Below are 16,326 nucleotides of genomic sequence, written 5' to 3'. Positions count from 1 at the left end.
CGGGCTTATGTGAGGGCGGCAATGAACCTCCGGGTTCCTTAAAAGCCAGTAAGTAAGTGGAAAAAGAAACTGAAATGTGTAGCATAATGTTTTACACAATACGTATGGTTTGACTAGTTTTCCATCTAGCTGTGGTGAACAGCAAGCATAAACCTCGCCTACGTGCCAGGAACTGCATGCAACACAAGCTATTGTTTTCCAACAGGCTGATAAAATTATACGACTTTCTCGCAGAGCTGCAATCGCCATTCAGTGCAAGAGCGACCACTGAAATGAAAGGCGCAATAATTGCAGTATTCGTTCTCTTCGCCGCAGCTTCCCTGGCAACGTAAGTTAACATCTTAATATATTTCTCTAGGTCGATAATAATTTATTCCCTTACTGGACGTAACGAAAAACATACCGTATACTTGTCTGCATTTAAATAGAAAACTGTTTGATAATCCTTTACTTAAGAATCAGTGCAGACATTGAGAGAGGCAACGAATCAAAGCCAAGCAAAAGAAAGAGTTAAACGAAGATAACTATTTTTAAAATTAGGGCTAAATTAAAGAGCACAGTTCACGTGTTTAAAAGCGTTCATTAGTATTCCCTATATAAATAAATTTATGTCGTTTTCCGAGGACTTTAGGAAACGTGGCGGTGCACTGAGGTTTTCTTCTGAGATTAATTTAAGAAAAAATCTAAATGCCATTGGTATGGTATTTTCACTTTATTATTTTAGTTTGCTTTTTATTGATTCACGTTTATTTTATACTTTATTATTTAGAATAATACATAAAAGAATAAATTTACTGTACTTTTATGCTGTACCACGGTTTTCTCTATTACCCATGGATGTTTTCATTGTCACATTCGATATACAGGGTGTAAGTAAAATAACCCTGCACATTTTCAGAGCGAATAGCTTATGTAATATGTAACAAAATAGTAATATACGTTACAAGAGCTGTATGTTGACGTTTTCATGTTCGAGGAAAAGATTGAAAAAGCGAAACGTAGTTGAGCTTTTTTAATTTTCGAGAACATGAAAACAAACATACCGCTCGTGTATCGTACATTATTTTGTGCGAAGATCGTTTATTACATACCTGAAAGACGAATTTCTAATTAGTTGCAATGAAATCTCGATGTTGGTTTCTGTTTAATGACGGCAACTTCGGAAAACCAAAATATCTTTCTTCAACATTGTTGCTATAAAATGTTTTCTATGTTTACTATACTGCAGCAGGCCGTGATATACGTCTGTCTTTTTTTTCCCCCAGTCTATAAATGCGAACTTAAAGCAAACGGTAAGGTTATGTAATGATTTATTTTTCATTTTAATATTTTAACAATATTATTTATATAACATATTGCAGTAATAACATCCGCATCTGGAATCTGGTTGATTTTTTCACGGCTTCCTTAATGTTACTTGCATTACAAGTGCAGTAACTTTTGTGGTGTTGTAGAGTTTACTTAATTTTTGCAAATATTTAAAAACAATAATTAACATTGCAATTTAGGTGAAATTGCAGTGGTAAGTTTCTAATTTATAATTATTACTATGTTAAACGTCTCTAAAAATAATATGTTAAAAGCCTAAAGCAATAAAATGAATGTCGCGCTTAAGCGGTAAGAAGAGGGAAATTGTTATGTGTGTTACGTTGGGAATACTGAATGTGGTATTTCACACTTACCGCGTATTGGTTCTGTGCGGAAAACAAGCAAATACGCACGATCTCGCACAAAAACTGTAATACCATATTGGTGGAAAGCCTATAGTTTTCTCAGAAAAAATGTTCCCCCCCTCCCCAAATATTAACATCCTCTTATTCGGTACGGTAACTATTGCGAGTAGGATCGTGATTTTCGTTCATATCGATAGAAAATCTAGTAAAGAATCATTTATCCGTCTGGCATATTTCAATAGCGTACGGTTTTCGTGTAAATTTAATTTAAAAACCAGTAATTTCAAGCCATTGAGCGATGCGAGCAGATTGCAACGTCGTAAGCAGAGACGGAAGTTCGTGTAGGTAGACAGACTAAAGTTCGTTGACCTCTTACATCTGTATTACGAGGAGAGAAAGGACTGTGTTAGCAGCGATGTTGCCAGACTGCTGTAACTTCCAACTCAGTTTTCTAATTAACCGTGCATTTAATCACAAAATGTAATATAGGGTTACTATTCATTTGAGTGCACCCTCGCAGTCTGCAGGGTTATTTCACTTCCAGCCTGTATAGTACTCACATCTCACCGACTCCCAGTATCAGGTTTGTTAGGTGAAGTAGCGATTTCAAGCGAACGAACATTCCAGATGACTGGCGGTCTGGTTACACACTTGGCATACTTCATTCTGGAGACCACTTGCTCACATGCAACTGTATGTGCTGTGGAAAAGAGATGCGAAACAAATTTCATTTCTATTAATGCCTCGTTATTCAGCTGCGAAATTCTTCATGGACGAGAAGTGACAGACAAGTTTTGTCTGGATCCGTCTGTCAGAGACATTGTTACATGCAATAAACCTACGACACGATCCAGCTTTGCTTCTCTCTCGGAGGAAGCCATGCTACAGATTTTGTGCGAGATCGTGCGTGTTTGCTTGGTTTTCGCACAAAACCAATCCGCGGAAAGTCTAAAATTCCACATTCAGTATTCCCAACCTACGACACATAACAATTTCCCTCTTCTTACCGCTTAAGTGACATATTGATTTTACTGCTTTAGGCTTTTAACATATTATTTTTAGAGACGTTCAATATAGTAATAATTATAAATTGGAAACTTACCACTGCAATTTCACCTAAATTGCGCTGTTAATTATTGTTTTTAAATATTTGCAAAAATTAAGTAAACTCTACAACTTCACTAAAGTTACTGCATTCGTGATGCAAGTAACATTAAGGAGACCATGAAAAAATCAACAAGATTCCAAACTCATCATAGACTGGGGGGAAAAAAAAGACAGACGTATATCACGGCCTGCTTGAGTATAGTAAACACATAAAACATTTTAAAGCAACAATGTTGAAGATAGATATTTTTGTTTTGCAAATTTGCCGTCATTGAACAGAAACAAAGGTGGAGATTTCATTGCAACTAGTTAGAAATTCCTCTTTCAGGTATGTAATAAACGATCTTCGCACAAAGTAATGTACGATACACGAGCGATATGTTTTCTTTCAATTCTCGGAAATTAAAAAAGCTCAACTACGTTTCGCTTTTTCATACTTTTCCTCGAACATGAAAACTTCAACATACCGCTCTTGTAACGCATATTACTATTATCGCTCTTTAAAATCGCCCTCGGTTTGGTCCAACGGCTAACACGTGACCACCAGGCCACCTAGGACGACTCTGTGAAAAGAGGTTTATTTATTGTATAATGGTTCTGAGGTTAAAGTTGTTGTAAATGCAAGGAGATCCATTAATAACTTGAGAACTGGTATATCACACATCGCTGCACGTATGTCACGTCTTCCAGCATAAACTAAGTCACCTTTACGACCGAGTGACATTTTTTCTCTTAGCTTCAATTTCCCTTTAGCTTTTAAATGCTTCTCCTTCCATTTCTCATTGACATTTTGAACTGTGACAGCAAATTTTTCTAGTGAAAATTTACTTGGAGAATAAAAACTTTGTAAAATGTGTTAAAAAGTTCATAATAAGTTTCGTCACAAGTAACCAGAATCTCGCACTCTGAAATTATGAATGGATCTCTCTGTAGTTGAAAGTGAAATAACAGTTGAAGTGTACTTAAAATCACCAGAAGAGTGTGAGGATCACATTCCGAAATCATCACTGTTGTGAACAAATATTTACACTAGTTTACGCCTTGAAATTATTACATAATTATTGAGTTTTAAAATGATTAACAATTTTTGTGATTTTTGTTTTATAAATGGCGAATTGAAGTAAATAAGGATCGAAATGTCATATTTGTGGTTTTGCTGGAATAGCAGTTATGTAACTAATCCTATAACATAAATAAAAATCGAAGTCCAGACTCTTTCCTTATCGTTTTATTAGGAGTTCATAGAAGCGGGACGTGTATGTACCAATAGCTTCAACGTATGTTATAGACCTAAGTAAGTTTTCCTCGAAAGTTTGAAAATTACACTTAGATCCTTATTTACTTCAAGTTTTCAAATATACAGTGTGTCCGAAAAGTTCCACATTATAAGATAAATCATATTATGTGTTTTATATATATATATGTAATATTATGGTTCTTCAGGCTCCACAGACAGTTCATGCCGATAGTTTTGTGTTCTCCATATCCATTCACATCTCCATAGAAACAAGTCCGTTAACAGCTTTGAAATGGAATGTCCTAGGCGACTAATCTACTTGGTTCATGCATGATGACCTTCGCCACATTATGCGACAGTAGTGCGCGATTGGTTGCACGGTAACTTTTCCCGATTGATTGGTCGCAGAGGTCCAGTCGAACGGGCTGTACGTTCACCGGACTTGTAACCGCTAGATTTAGTTCCTCGAGATATGTTAAGTCACGGATCGAGGATGATTGCTGCGCCGTATCACCTGACATTGTGAACCTGTTTCAAATAACAAGGTTTTTCACCTCCAGAGGTGTGTGGAGAACATAGAGGCTACTGTGATTAGTTCTATGGTGCGGGACATTTCGGACACTCTTTTAATCTTTAGAAACAGTGTTATTAAAAATGCTTCAGAACACACACATAGGGTGTCTACACCAACGGAGTAACGGTTAGCGAGTCTGGCCGCGAAATCAGGTTGCCCGGACTCGATTCCCGGTCGGGGAAAGTTACCTGGTTGAGATTTTTCCGGGGTTTTCCCTCAATCCAATATGAGTAAATACTGGGTAACTTTCGGTGTTGGACCCGGACTCATTTCACCGGCATTATCACCTTCATCTCATTCAGACGCTAAATAACCTAATATGTTGATAAAGCGTCGTAAAATAACCTACTAAATAAAAATAAAGACACACATACGAACTCTCTTCATTCCGTCACAAAAGCGCAGACAATACTTCGCATTGAGTAAAGAGAAATACGTAGAACAGTGCCGATTGTCTCAAGCGCAGAGCATCTGTTATTTCAACACTGTATAATTGTTTTACGAAGAAAAAATATAGGCGTTGTATAATAAATAATACAGTCCTTTGTGAAAACTAATACACACACTTGTTTCTTGGTGTAGTTTCCAGGATATCCTACCTATATACACATACATACGTTTCATAACATAGCGTCACAAAAATGATAGTGAAACAAAGGAAGGAGGAACCAACAGTATATGAATAAAAATAAGTAAATGAATAACGAATTAATTAATAAATAAAGAAAGGATAGATGGACAGGCAGGCAGGCAAGTGGGTAGGTAGATAGTAGGTATTTTCGCCTATGGTTCAGAGTTATCGTGTTATTCTACATTATGTTTATACTCTTTACTTCCAAAGCATTTTAAGATTTCATAGCTCCAATTTTATTGCTGATTGGTTAAGTCCTGTGTTTGATTACCTAAAGCAGCGATGGCGAAAATGTAATCGTGCGCCGAGTCACTGTGTAACCTGCAACGTGCATAGCACCTCTGGAGGAAGGCGGACACCCGAAGGGGAAGTGAAGCAACTGACTTATTAACGGATTTTCATTTTCCTTACGTCAAGCACTTAAATATAATTTTATGCAGTACAAGACTACAAACTAATGTTTAGTACGTGTAACGAAGAAAGAAATGAACAATAAATGAACAATATCACAACCTAAAATTAACTGTCTTCAGAATGTCTCTGCGACAGAGTTTTAAAATCAGGAATTATGTCACTTACTGCCAGTCGTAGTTGATCACGAAGGTATTTGTCTGTCAGTCGTGATCTAAATTTGGTTTTTACTATTTTCATTGTTGAAAATAATTTTTCACGAACGTAAGTTGTAGCGAACATGGCTTCAACAGAGCAAGCGAAAGAACGAAGCTTCGGATATTTATTTTTTGGCAAAGATTTGAAAGTTCAACATTTGTCAAGTCCTTACATCTAGCTTTCATTTAACATCACATAGTAAATCAGTGAGTTCAAATTGAAGAGCTAACCGCATTATTTGTACATCTGCTGAAAAAGGATCGACGTACAGAGATGATGATTATGATGATGATGCTATAATAATAATAATAATAATAATAATAATAATAATAATAATAATAATAATAATAATAACACTTAACCTTTTAAAGTTTCATGAATGATGAGTGACATGTAGTATAATGCCGTTTTATGTTATACAACCGTTTTCCTCGTAATACTTGTGAACAAATCATACATTTAATATTCTCATCATATTGACAGCAAAAAAAAAAAAAAAAAAAAAAAAATGCGTCCTCCCATCCTACTTGAAACTTTCGTACATGGTTTCAGAGAGACATATGCCACTCGCAGGTCAGAGACAAATACAAATGGAACGGAGTTTGACTCCAGTGAGTGAGAGGGTGGGGGTTGGCGGAGGTTAGAAGCAAGCGAAGTGCACAGCTATCACTGCGAGCCACAATGTCTCGCGAGTCACGTTCTCGCCACGGCTGACCTAAAGTCTCCAAGCAACCCGCAACAGATTAGTTACGTTTGGAGTATAGATCAGCGGAGCCCGACCCTAATACACAGTTCAAGTTTGCTGTTCAGTGAACATACGAAAACAAAATAAAGCTAGCGAGCATGCCATTAGGAAGGAAGAAAATGTATTTTACCAGAAAGAAGGAAAATTGTTCATTTGAAACACTTAAAATATTGTAATCTGCAGAGACTCGTAAAACACGCACTCAAAATGTGTTTTTATTTTAAGTATGTGTTTAAACTTACATTTTTTCATTTGTTAATTCCAAACTATAATTAGACCTGAAGTTCTAGATGCGTTTTACTTACTGTAAAATCAGAGGTAGACAAATTCCGGGCGCCAGGTAGCCATGGCGACTAAATATTGTATGTGGCGCTTGAATTGCTTACTGAGTTAACATTTTTTAAGACTTTCATTTCTTTTACGTCACTACAATTATAAATAATATTAAGAAAAGCGTTTGCAGGAAGAAATTCGTATGTGCTTTTAAATTAATATCGATCGTTACAGCTCAAGATATTGTCCTACGTTACTTCAGAGCGTCTCTGAGAGCGTGTGTTTGCACCTGCATAGATATTTAATGTTGTTTAATATATTTCAGTCAATGTATCTTTAGTTTAGCTCGAATGCTTTTCTCATTGTATGTAATGGCTCCTGATTTTTTTTTTTTAGTTTCGTCCATCCCTAGTAAAAATTATATTTTATTGCATACAAGCTACCTTTTAAATATATAAGCTACCGGGGGGTATTAAGGTCCAGCATGTTACAAGGCATATACTAGTGACTTCAAACGACTCCACAGATAGAATTCCAGAGGATTCATGTCTTGTGTTCTGCTGGACAGCCAGCCACAAACATCCATTTCACAGCGTCGTAACTCTGAAATAAAGTAATTTCAGAAAAAAAGTTAGGCTATCGGGTGCTTTAGTCTTGTTTTTCTACTTCTTCAGCGTCTTCTTGTTCTTTACTACACTTCCTTATGAATCATTCTGTGTAACTATAAATAATTACCAAAGGATTTTTACATCATTGGACGCTATTTTGACGACTTCGGACTACTTCTTTAATTGCAGACCAAGAAATTTAAATGTCGCGTTAATCTTTATTGATTAGATAACAGGCACTTGAATTATATGTGGAAATATAGAGAGGTTTTATCTAAAAAACTTTTTGTAAGTTTGAGAAATATTTCAGACGTTCTCTTCAACTTCGAAAACATACACTATCTACTAAAAAGTAATTGGGCACCCAGAATTTTACGTGCTAGGTGCCATGTTTCGGTGGCTACTATGCAGTGGTATGCAGACAATAATGTTCACCGGTTGGACTGGCCTGCACAGAGTCCTGATCTCAATCCCATTGAGCATCTTTGGGACGAATTGGACCGGCGATTGAGGTCTCGGGAGATGCGGCCAACTTCCATTGTCCAACTGAGTGCCATGTTGCAAGAGGAATGGCGACGCATTCCAGTGGATATCCTACACAAACTAGTGGAGAGCATGCCTGACAGGGTGGCTGCTGTTATAGCAACAAGAGGTGGTACCACGAGGTTCTAAAGGGACAAAAACAGTGCCCAATTACTTTTTGGTAGATAGTGTATTACAGAATTTGTGACCACAAAACTGTACGTGTCAGTCTTTGGACTAAAAAGAAGTTTATTTACTTTAAGGTTACGTTTGTGTATGCTTCAAGGTTAATAGCGATGTGGCAGAAACTGAGAAGTAAATGAGTTAATGATGCTTGTTGAAGCACGGAATAAATTTAATGATGGTTGCATTTATTGCTAATTAGTCTTAAAATTGTTCATTTGTATAATGCTACGAATTTGACCGCTAATTTAATACCGCCCAATGATGATCAGCCAAGCCCTATTCCATGGCTCAAGTGGCAGTGTACCTGGCTAGAAATGCAGAGGGTCCGGGTGCGATTCTCGGCAAGGAAGTAGGATTCATCTTCAGCTTTGTCATCGGTGTTATTACGAAGTTCGCCTTAAGACTTTTGGGGGCAATGGATCTTGAAAGAGATAAAATGCGTCACGTGGTTCCCATGAGAAGAAGCAGAGCTGCGAGTCTCATACGAGAACTTCATGCAGACATATCTGTCATTTCCTGCTTCGCGAAAAAAAGTCTGCAGCGATCTTTGGTGCTCGAATGAGAAAGAAAAAAAGAGAGAAAGGTTGGTTTATAGCATCGCTTAGAAGGTTATGACGATTTTTACAAAGATGTTACAAAGAATTTGCGGAAAAAATAGAACTAGATTTAACATGAATCTGAGTGCTCGTTATAAGAATCCATTTGCGGTGCTTCATTTGCCGAGGTACTGGTAATCTGGTTCAACTTTGAATCTAGGTCGTGTGAGGTATCTCCGAGTAAGACTTTTTAAAAATAATAAATATCTTTATTGCCAGAACAAAGATACATATTGCTTTTAATATAAAACACTCTGGAACTCCAGAAAGAGTAAATTACATACTCCTGCTCAGGGGGCATTCTACATAATGTTAAGACATTTTATTAAATAACAGAGTAAAAAGTAAAAAAAAAAAAAAAAAAAAGAAAAAAGTAGAACAAAACAGATATCACAGTAATTGAAGTAAATTTTCTCTTTAAACAACAGATTTTTAATTTATTTTTTTTAAAATAAGGAGTATTAGCAAATTGTATGTTTGGGAATTGGGAATTTTAGGAATAAAAAGAAACAACTTTTACTAAACATTTTTTTAACTTAATTTCTGATAGGTGTTCGAGATCAAACACACAGTTCATAGTAACAGTGACACAGTTAAATAGTAACTTACTACTTACACAAATTGTAGTGTAAGCCAATCCTCATTTCAGTTTGGTTGATAGGCCTTCCCCTCTACTCACACTCTTTACCATCCGTCAAGGGGAAGATGCTACTGTCTATCTTACTAACGTTCGACTAATTGACTTTGAACATAGTGAAAATTCTTAGTATTGAAAACGTTTACCGGTAATCTATACACAAAGGGACAATCTGCACTGTGTCGCTCCCCCTGGCTTCATAATACAAACTAACATTCCTTAATTTAATTAATTATCAGTTGAAAATATTGTAAGAACGACACTAAAATATACTGAAACATGCAATCGTGAAACATCTGTGTCACTGTATTTTATATTCACTTATGTACTTTATTTAATATTTTATTTTCTTGTGTGTACAACTTGGGGGGGTGCAGGTATAAGAGGTAACAGCTATCGGTCTGTTACTGACGGACTCAGGGCAAGTAGAAGGGGAAAGAAATGCCTTCGCATCCTCTCAACTTGTGTGAAATGTCGTTTAGTAAGAAGTGGAAAGGCTACTCAACTACAAATAGAATGGAAAGATTTGCACTATTATTTTAATCAAATTTTTGTGTTCTACAGTTTGCAATGGGAGCTAGGTTCTTGTAGGTCACTTCTCCTTTACAGCAGTTATCCACGTCCAAATTTCCAAGGGAAATTTCTCCTGATTCTGTGAAGATTCTCGGAATCAAGGTACAGTGTGTATAAACTAACATAGAAATGCCTCCCATTACTAATTGGGTGCACCCACCACTTCCTTGGGTCCACACCTGTGGAGTAACGGTCAGCGCGTCTGGCCGCGAAACCAGGTGGCCCGGGTTCGAATCCCGGTCGGGGCAAGTTACCTGGTTGAGGTTTTTTCCGGGGTTTTCCCTCAACCCAATATGAGCAAATGCTGGATAACGTTCGGTGCTGGACCCCGGACTCATTTCACCGGCATTATCACCTTCATCTCATTCAGACGCTAAATAACCTAGATGTTGATACAGCGTCGTAAAATAACCCAATAAAATAAAAATAAAAAACCACTTCCTTGGTCTTTTTTTTTGTTTTTCTTGTTACAATGCAGGCAAGATCCGCTAATGCAAACCCCCCTCAACAGCACTGATACGACAGAAAGCAAGCGTGTCTATTTATAGCGTAGTTTGATCCAAATTGACGCTTAGCGAGCGCAAATACAGGGACATCATTTTATTTTTACTTCAATTTTTATTGTACCTGAGTTTTTTAATGTACTTCATACTTCACTCCCGCCCCCTCTACTAGTAAACTTCCAACCGTTCTCCACACAGAACCAAGGCCACGTATGCAGTACTGAGTTAATGAGTATAGTACGTTCCAGAAATATGTTCGCGTTTTCCAGTGACGAAAGAGCTTTCAATATTGAATCACATTTTCGCACAGGTACTGTCGTCCGTTTGCTTACGTCGCATCCCGGTTTCCCCCACCTGCTTCTGTTCGCCCCTCTGTAAAGCTAGTAGCTGGGCTGTCTTAGCTCTTTTCTGAAAACATTAATTTCTGTTAGGAATTGGACGTCTACGTAATATTATACAACTGTTTAAAATAACTTAAATAAAAGGGCCTCGTTAAGTAATTAACTGTCACGTGATTCCCCCCCCCCCCTTTTCTAAGACCCTGCGACAAAACCACTTGGACGGACAGTAGATAGCATGTCTGAGTAATTTTATCTTTTCGGATCGGGCAGAAGTGAAGATTAAATTTACAGTACGTAAGGTACTCTTTTATAGAGTAGGTACAGAATTATTTCAACGTGAGTTACTCGTACGAAGGATGAACCTGGTAATTGGAATTAGGTACAATAGTCTATAGTGCAATAACTCAAGCCTGTATCGAAATGAACGGCCACCATTTTAAAAAATTTGTTTAAATATCCATATTATGATTATTTTTCAATTTAACTTCATTCTCTATATTGTACGCTAATACGTTGTAACAGTACAATATACACTGCATAATTAATTAATAAGTCCGAATGGATAGCTCAATTCGTGAGTAAAAACACTTAAGTGTTAATACAGTACTGTATTTTGATTAAACAAAAAGCTAATGAAAATGATCAAACTCAAAATTGCGATATTTCTTAGTTCACATAAATTGATGAACTACTTTTCTTCCCTCCTATACCTAGTAAAGTGATTTGTTTGTATTTTACGCCAGTATCATCGAACTCCAGTCTTGGAAGGGGGAGCAAGCGGTGTTTCCGGTTCTAGACCTTTAATCCAAAGATATAGCCAGGTTAATATTAAAAATGTTAGTAAAAATAAAGTGATGTCCCTGTATAACGCGAAAACGTTCGCAAATTATATGCCCGCGTTTTCCTTCAGTAGGAAATAAAACGAGCGCACAGTACCTATTTGATTGCATTAGGCCCACTGCTCGGAAGCTGGAGGTGACCACTTATCTTCAAGGATAGGATAGATTATGCCTTGAATTGCTCAGCATCATTTATTAACGGGAAAATAGCACAAATAGATTACGATTATAGATTCTGGTGCATGCATATAATACGAAAAGAGAACTGATTTCAACCCATTTTGTGAAAATGGAGCAAGTGCGTTGCAAATATACACTAATGCGAAAGTTTACAAGTTTACTGACATTCCAACGCAGCTATGTGACCTTGTGCTTATGTAATTAAACTTCACTGCGTCAATAAAATCATATAGGCTGTAAAGAAATTAATTATCCGATACCCTATGCATATTTACTGGTGTTAGAGGACACAATGCTCACTTAACTTTGCCTTGTACAAAGTCGAATAGGTCTGTAATAAGGCACAATGGTTGAATTTATTTTACGCAAAACTGAGTAGAAACATTGTGCTTTGAGACGAATCCATTGCTGTGCATAGTTTTTATTAAAACCATTTTGCGATTTTCTTTAATTTCTTTTAGATTAATTAGGGAAAATTTTAGTCGGTTATTTAACGACGCTGTTTGAACTGCTGGGTTATATAGTGTTTAATAGAATTAGAATTTGTTAGCAGGATGGTATTTGGCGACATCAGGCAGAGATTCGCTATTCTGTTACCTGAAATTCGTCTAATAGAAAAATCTCTGAAAAAAATTCAAGCAGATAATGAATCCAAACGGAAATCGAACCGAGCACAACTTCGGAACAGCAGGAAAACACACCACGCCAGCAGCAGATACACAAAGTATTATGACGTTACGAAAAATTATTTCGACATTTTTATGAAATTATTCGCTTTCTGTACATTAAATTTGGTAATTTTGTGCCACGTTATGATTTCGTTCAAATTGTATGGTGTTCCATTTACAATACATTTGCACATTATTGAAAAAAAAAATTGTGAACAGGTAAAAAAAAAAAAACAAAGCGTGATTTGTAGGAAAGATAAGACGGATTTGTCAATGGCAATGAAGAAGTGGGAGGAGGAACATTTAAAAGGTGCGCAAAAACGCCCCCTTAGCAAATTGGGGCTGAGAGAAAGCCTGTTAGTCGCTTGTCTCACCCTGATGTTCGTCGTTGAGGGGCAAAGCCGGAAATGTAAGTAACTTAATAGCTACCACATGGGAGAATATGTTGTTTTGTATTATTTTTAGGTACATCGTAAGTCCTTATTTATTACTTTAGTGTTTTTATCTATTTATTTTTTGTTTAGTTGAGTTTGTGCTGCTGCATTTAACAAGTACAGCACTACCAAATAAGAACTGTTGTATTACTGGATTGAAAACCATTTCATTATTCTACAATTTGGAAATAATGTATTAAGTTTAGAAATCAGAGCACGAAATGAAAATAGAATGACAATTGTAGAATTACTTATTCAGTAGGTGGATGCAAATTTGTGAGTTTTTTCCGCCATTCAATAAATAAATATCTAGCGTTTCGGAAATAGGTATCTATTGGCTACATCATCGAGAACTAAAATGACTATCGAGAAACAATGCTAGGGCGATATTAAACAATATCAGTAGGAACAGAAGAACTACTGCACTACTCCCGTTTCATCCACCACAGATTTCAGAGTATCTGTCTCAAATCGAACTCTGTTGCTCTTTTTTTAAAAGCCGTCAGCAGACAGAATTACGGCTGAAGCAGCTAGGTTTGAATGCTGATAAGCGTTGTACCTCTCGTTGTGTGTGAAGGAATGGGCAATAACTTCTCGTCGCTTTGTTTCATATCTCTTATGAAACTATAATTCCCCATTGTAAATTATTAATGAATCGTTAAAGCAATCGCAAACAATAGAATGGAACTTTTATTTACTTTCGATAAGTATATAGGGTGGACCGTAAGTAATATCATTACTTTTAAGAGTAACTCTTTGAGATGTTTCAGACAAAAAAGTTAAATACAGTTTTTCTCGTCTTTTGCTTCCTTTTCGAAATAAAAATTGTTTTATATGAAACATTTCAATTTTTTTAAATTGAAGTGGTCATTATTATTATTATTATTATTATTATTATTATTATTATTATTATTATTATCATCATCATCATCATCATTTATTATTACTAGGCCTACTACTATTATACATTATTCTGTAAGATTGAATATGGAATGTTGACGTAAGAGTCCACACCTGTGGAGTAATGGTTAGCGCGTCTGGCCGCGAAACCAGTAGCCCGGGTTCGATTCCCGGTTGGGTAAATTACCTGATTGAGGTTTTCTTTTTCGGGGTTTTCCCTCAACCCAATATGAGCAATGCCCACAATAAAGGGTGAAAACGTTAACTAATATGCATTAGCAAAAAATAACTTTGTGGATTTATTTTGTTATAAATAAGTCAAAGACTGGCATATCAAAACTTCACATGTTTGTATTACCTGGTTGAGGTTTTTTTCGGGGTTTTCCCTCAACCCAATATGAGCAAATGCTGGGTAACTTTCGGTGCTGGACCGCGGACTCATTTCACCGGCATTATCACCATCTTATTCAGACGCTAAATAACCTAAGATGTGGATACAGCGTCGTAAAATAACCCACTAAAATAGAAAAAAAGAAAATAATAATAATAATAATAATAATAATAATAATAATAATAATAATAATAATGATTTATTTAACCTGGCAGAGTTAAGGCCATACGGCCTTCTCTAACACTCAACCAGGAGTAAAAACTGCGTTATAGAAACACTACAAATTTACAAAGTACACACAAAACTGAATAAGATAATAATAATAAAATGTAAACAACAAGTAAGAAGAAATCAGACATAATATATAACATACAGAAAGAAAGAAAAAAGCATAATAAAATGTGAACAGCAGGTCAAAAATAAATGAGGCCTACAAAGTATAAAAAAATAAGACAATTATTGATAATAATAATAATAATAATAATAATAATAAATAAGAATAGTAATGATAATAATAATGATAATAATAATAATAAATAAAATAATAACAGGCCTAATAGTAATAATAATACTGTGAATTTTATTAGTAACAACAATGTAATTTATTCGCCACAACAATAATTCCTTTCTACAATTCGCCTTAAACGCTCTCGTCAACAATTGGATTTTCACTTAACACAGTATTCGTTATAGCACTCCACCGACGACAATGACAATTTACTTGGACTAGTACGAACAACAATGAACTGCTAATCTTAACTAATATTTACAAAGCACTATTTACAAATCAGAACTACCAGTTCTCAGTTCACAGTTCTTCTATCTCAGTCACTCGAGTTCACAGTATCTCGAACCACAGACCTTCAGAGACAGTTCACTGTACTCGAACTCGGGTCCCTCCAACTGCGGTCCACTGCACTCGAACTCAGGTCCCTCCAACTGCGGTCCACTGCACTCGAACTCAGGCCTTCGGATGCTGACGCAGATGCGGACGCACACTCGAGTCGAACTCCGGTACACAAGACTGGCTTGCTTGCTCTGGCTCTCTCACTGACTGGCTGACTAATCAACTGAAAACTACTGTCGTTCCTTCGCGTCCTTAATTTATAACCACAGCGACGTAGCCTCGAAAGTTCCACGCGTCTCTAGAGATGGCACTCCAGAAAAATCCAGAGCCCTCTCCTCTCTACCAGCACCAGATGCGCGCGCACTCTCTCTCCACTCTCTCGCCGCGTTGGCCCTTTCCCCTCTCCGCCGCGCGCCATCCCAAAGTGCTCCGTGCGATCTGCTTTCTTGCGGGACGCTGGTCGTGAGTTCGAATCTCACGTCGCTGTCACAATACTAATAGTAGGCTAGTAATACAGTAGTGCAGTACAAAGCATACAATGAATACAATATTTTTAAGTATACACAGTAAGGAAAATTATGATTATATATAGCTCAACTTATCACATTATAGATATACCATTATCGGAAAATATGAAAACAAAAATATAAAATAAGTTAAATATCACTAGAACATAAAAAAATGTGAATACGTGGAAACATGCAATACAACACTTGTCATAATAGTAAATTAGTTTGGCAACTCGTCATAAGATAATTTTCTAACTTGGATTTGAAAGATTTCAATGTTCGGCAGCCCTTGACTTCAGGCGGCAGAGAGTTCCAGTGACGAGAGATAGCAACAGTGAAAGATGAGGAATACAGAGATGATGTGTGAAGTGGAATTTCTAGCGTGTTATCGCGTTGTGATCGAGTATTAATATTGTGATAGCGAGAGAGAGTATGAAAACGAGCGAATAAATAATAGGGGGATGAAGTGTGCATAATTCTATATAGGAGAGAAAGTGAGTGCAAAATGGTATTCTGTTTTCGGAATTCGTACTAATCATTTCACGTGATCAAACTAAATTCATTTCTAGGTTGGGTCTCATGAATCGTGAACTGTAATGAATTTCGTGTTGCCAGACAAAATCAATTTTAATATTAAATCATACTAATTCTACTTTTGAGAAGATTAACTCCATATGTAGATGAAATTATTGAGGATCATCAGTGTGTTTTAGGCGTAATAGATCGACTATTGACCAGATTTT

At 36.5% G+C, this 16,326-nt stretch overlaps 1 protein-coding gene across 1 annotated transcript in view; it reads left to right on the top strand.

Moving 5' to 3' along the window:
• The first annotated feature begins 216 nt into the window (after positions 1-216).
• LOC138695753 (uncharacterized) overlaps positions 217-16,326 on the top strand; it is a 30,930-nt gene continuing 14,820 nt past the window's right edge. Inside the window, exon 1 of the mRNA XM_069819922.1 lies at positions 217-328. Coding sequence (XP_069676023.1) covers positions 273-328 — 56 coding nt within the window. The 5' untranslated portion in view covers positions 217-272. The remainder of the gene's footprint in view (positions 329-16,326) is intronic.

The sequence above is a fragment of the Periplaneta americana genome, chromosome 3 (genome assembly GCF_040183065.1).
Source record: "Periplaneta americana isolate PAMFEO1 chromosome 3, P.americana_PAMFEO1_priV1, whole genome shotgun sequence".
Classification (NCBI taxonomy): Eukaryota; Metazoa; Arthropoda; class Insecta; order Blattodea; family Blattidae; genus Periplaneta; species Periplaneta americana.
This window is presented reverse-complemented; position numbering and strand designations above follow the sequence as displayed.